Source organism: Oncorhynchus gorbuscha, linkage group LG10 (genome assembly GCF_021184085.1).
Source record: "Oncorhynchus gorbuscha isolate QuinsamMale2020 ecotype Even-year linkage group LG10, OgorEven_v1.0, whole genome shotgun sequence".
Taxonomy (NCBI): domain Eukaryota; kingdom Metazoa; phylum Chordata; class Actinopteri; order Salmoniformes; family Salmonidae; genus Oncorhynchus; species Oncorhynchus gorbuscha.
The window spans coordinates 32107938-32109216 of NC_060182.1; the positions used below are offsets into that span (position 1 = coordinate 32107938).

General features: G+C 40.6%; 1 protein-coding gene across 1 annotated transcript in view; it reads left to right on the plus strand.

The window, feature by feature from the left end:
• Positions 1-248: 248 nt before the first annotated feature.
• The window catches only part of LOC124045090 (protein Ycf2-like), an 11345-nt gene continuing 10314 nt past the window's right edge, over positions 249-1279 (plus strand). Inside the window, exon 1 of the mRNA XM_046364323.1 lies at positions 249-910. Coding sequence (XP_046220279.1) covers positions 632-910 — 279 coding nt within the window. The 5' untranslated portion in view covers positions 249-631. The remainder of the gene's footprint in view (positions 911-1279) is intronic.

Sequence of the window (1279 nt, forward strand, 5' to 3'; positions counted from 1 at the left end):
CAGAAGTTCATTTTAGCATGGGGTAGCGCCATTGAGCACATTCACAATTTTGAAGCAGTCAACTGGGTGGGACCTCCTATAGTTTTAAGGAAGGTTCACATAATTCCACCGAGGTCACCAGGAGGGATCAGCCAATCTATTATAATTGTGAGGAAACATTCCATAACTGCAGGTGGCAGTACATCACCAACCTTGGCTTTATACCTGGTCAAACAACACACTCTCTAGGCGGCAGTGTGCACCCTTTGAATTTATTTGACAACTCAAATATGTAGTGGAAGAAAATGTATTACTTTACAATGGAGATGGACTCATTTGCGCTACCTTTGCGCTCACAGACGCCATAGTTGGACAGATATAGTAATGCGATGTCTATCTAAGTCTATGGGTACCACATACACGCCTCTATCTTTTCTCATCTGCAGCCACCACTTCACCGAGAACTTGCTTTTTTTCGCTACTTTGTTGAGCGGTTTTGAATGAGGACCAAATTGCATTGTGTAATATCAATTAAGGAATAAAAGACCGACGCTTCTGGAAAAGTCACCGCAGCACCCGAGCAAACATCTTTCGAAAATAGGTCTTACACCATCTCTGGCCTTTATATTAACTACTACGCTACTGTGTTAAAATGACAGCAAAGCACCGAGGGAAAAAGAACAAACACAATCACGAAGACTTTAACCATTTTAATCATGAATCTTCGGAACCGGAGGCGCGAGGTGGAAACCAGTATACGCTTTTGTTCATTTTATTCGTTCTGATTGTGGTCGGAGGTGCAACGGCTGCATGGTTCTGTTTTCAGCAACACCAAAGTATAACCTACTTAGCAGACAACCTCATGGGCATGCAGATGAAGATGGTGAAGCTTCAGTCCTTCCAGGAAGAAATTATACAGACAAATGAAAAGGTAATTAGCCTAGTTAACCATGCGTAATAACAACATGGGCAAACATAATAGGCACGTCAAAGGCTGTTTCCATGCGTCAACAAAAATACCAAAGGAACATTTTGTACAAAGTAATTTGTGGTCAAATCCTGTGTTGACCCATTGAAATACTGTTCTGTCCTTCCTCATTTATTCTGCACATTTATTTATTCTGTGACATATATATTTACTATTTTCCTATGGATAGACAGAGCCCTAAGGCCCCCAAATGTGAGCTTCACATTTTAATTAAATGGAAAACTCTAGCATGCGGTATTTATAGGCCTTCCCTAGAATTTTATGATAGTTGTGAAATCGTATCAAATGTCATACTGCATAGACATTGAACTG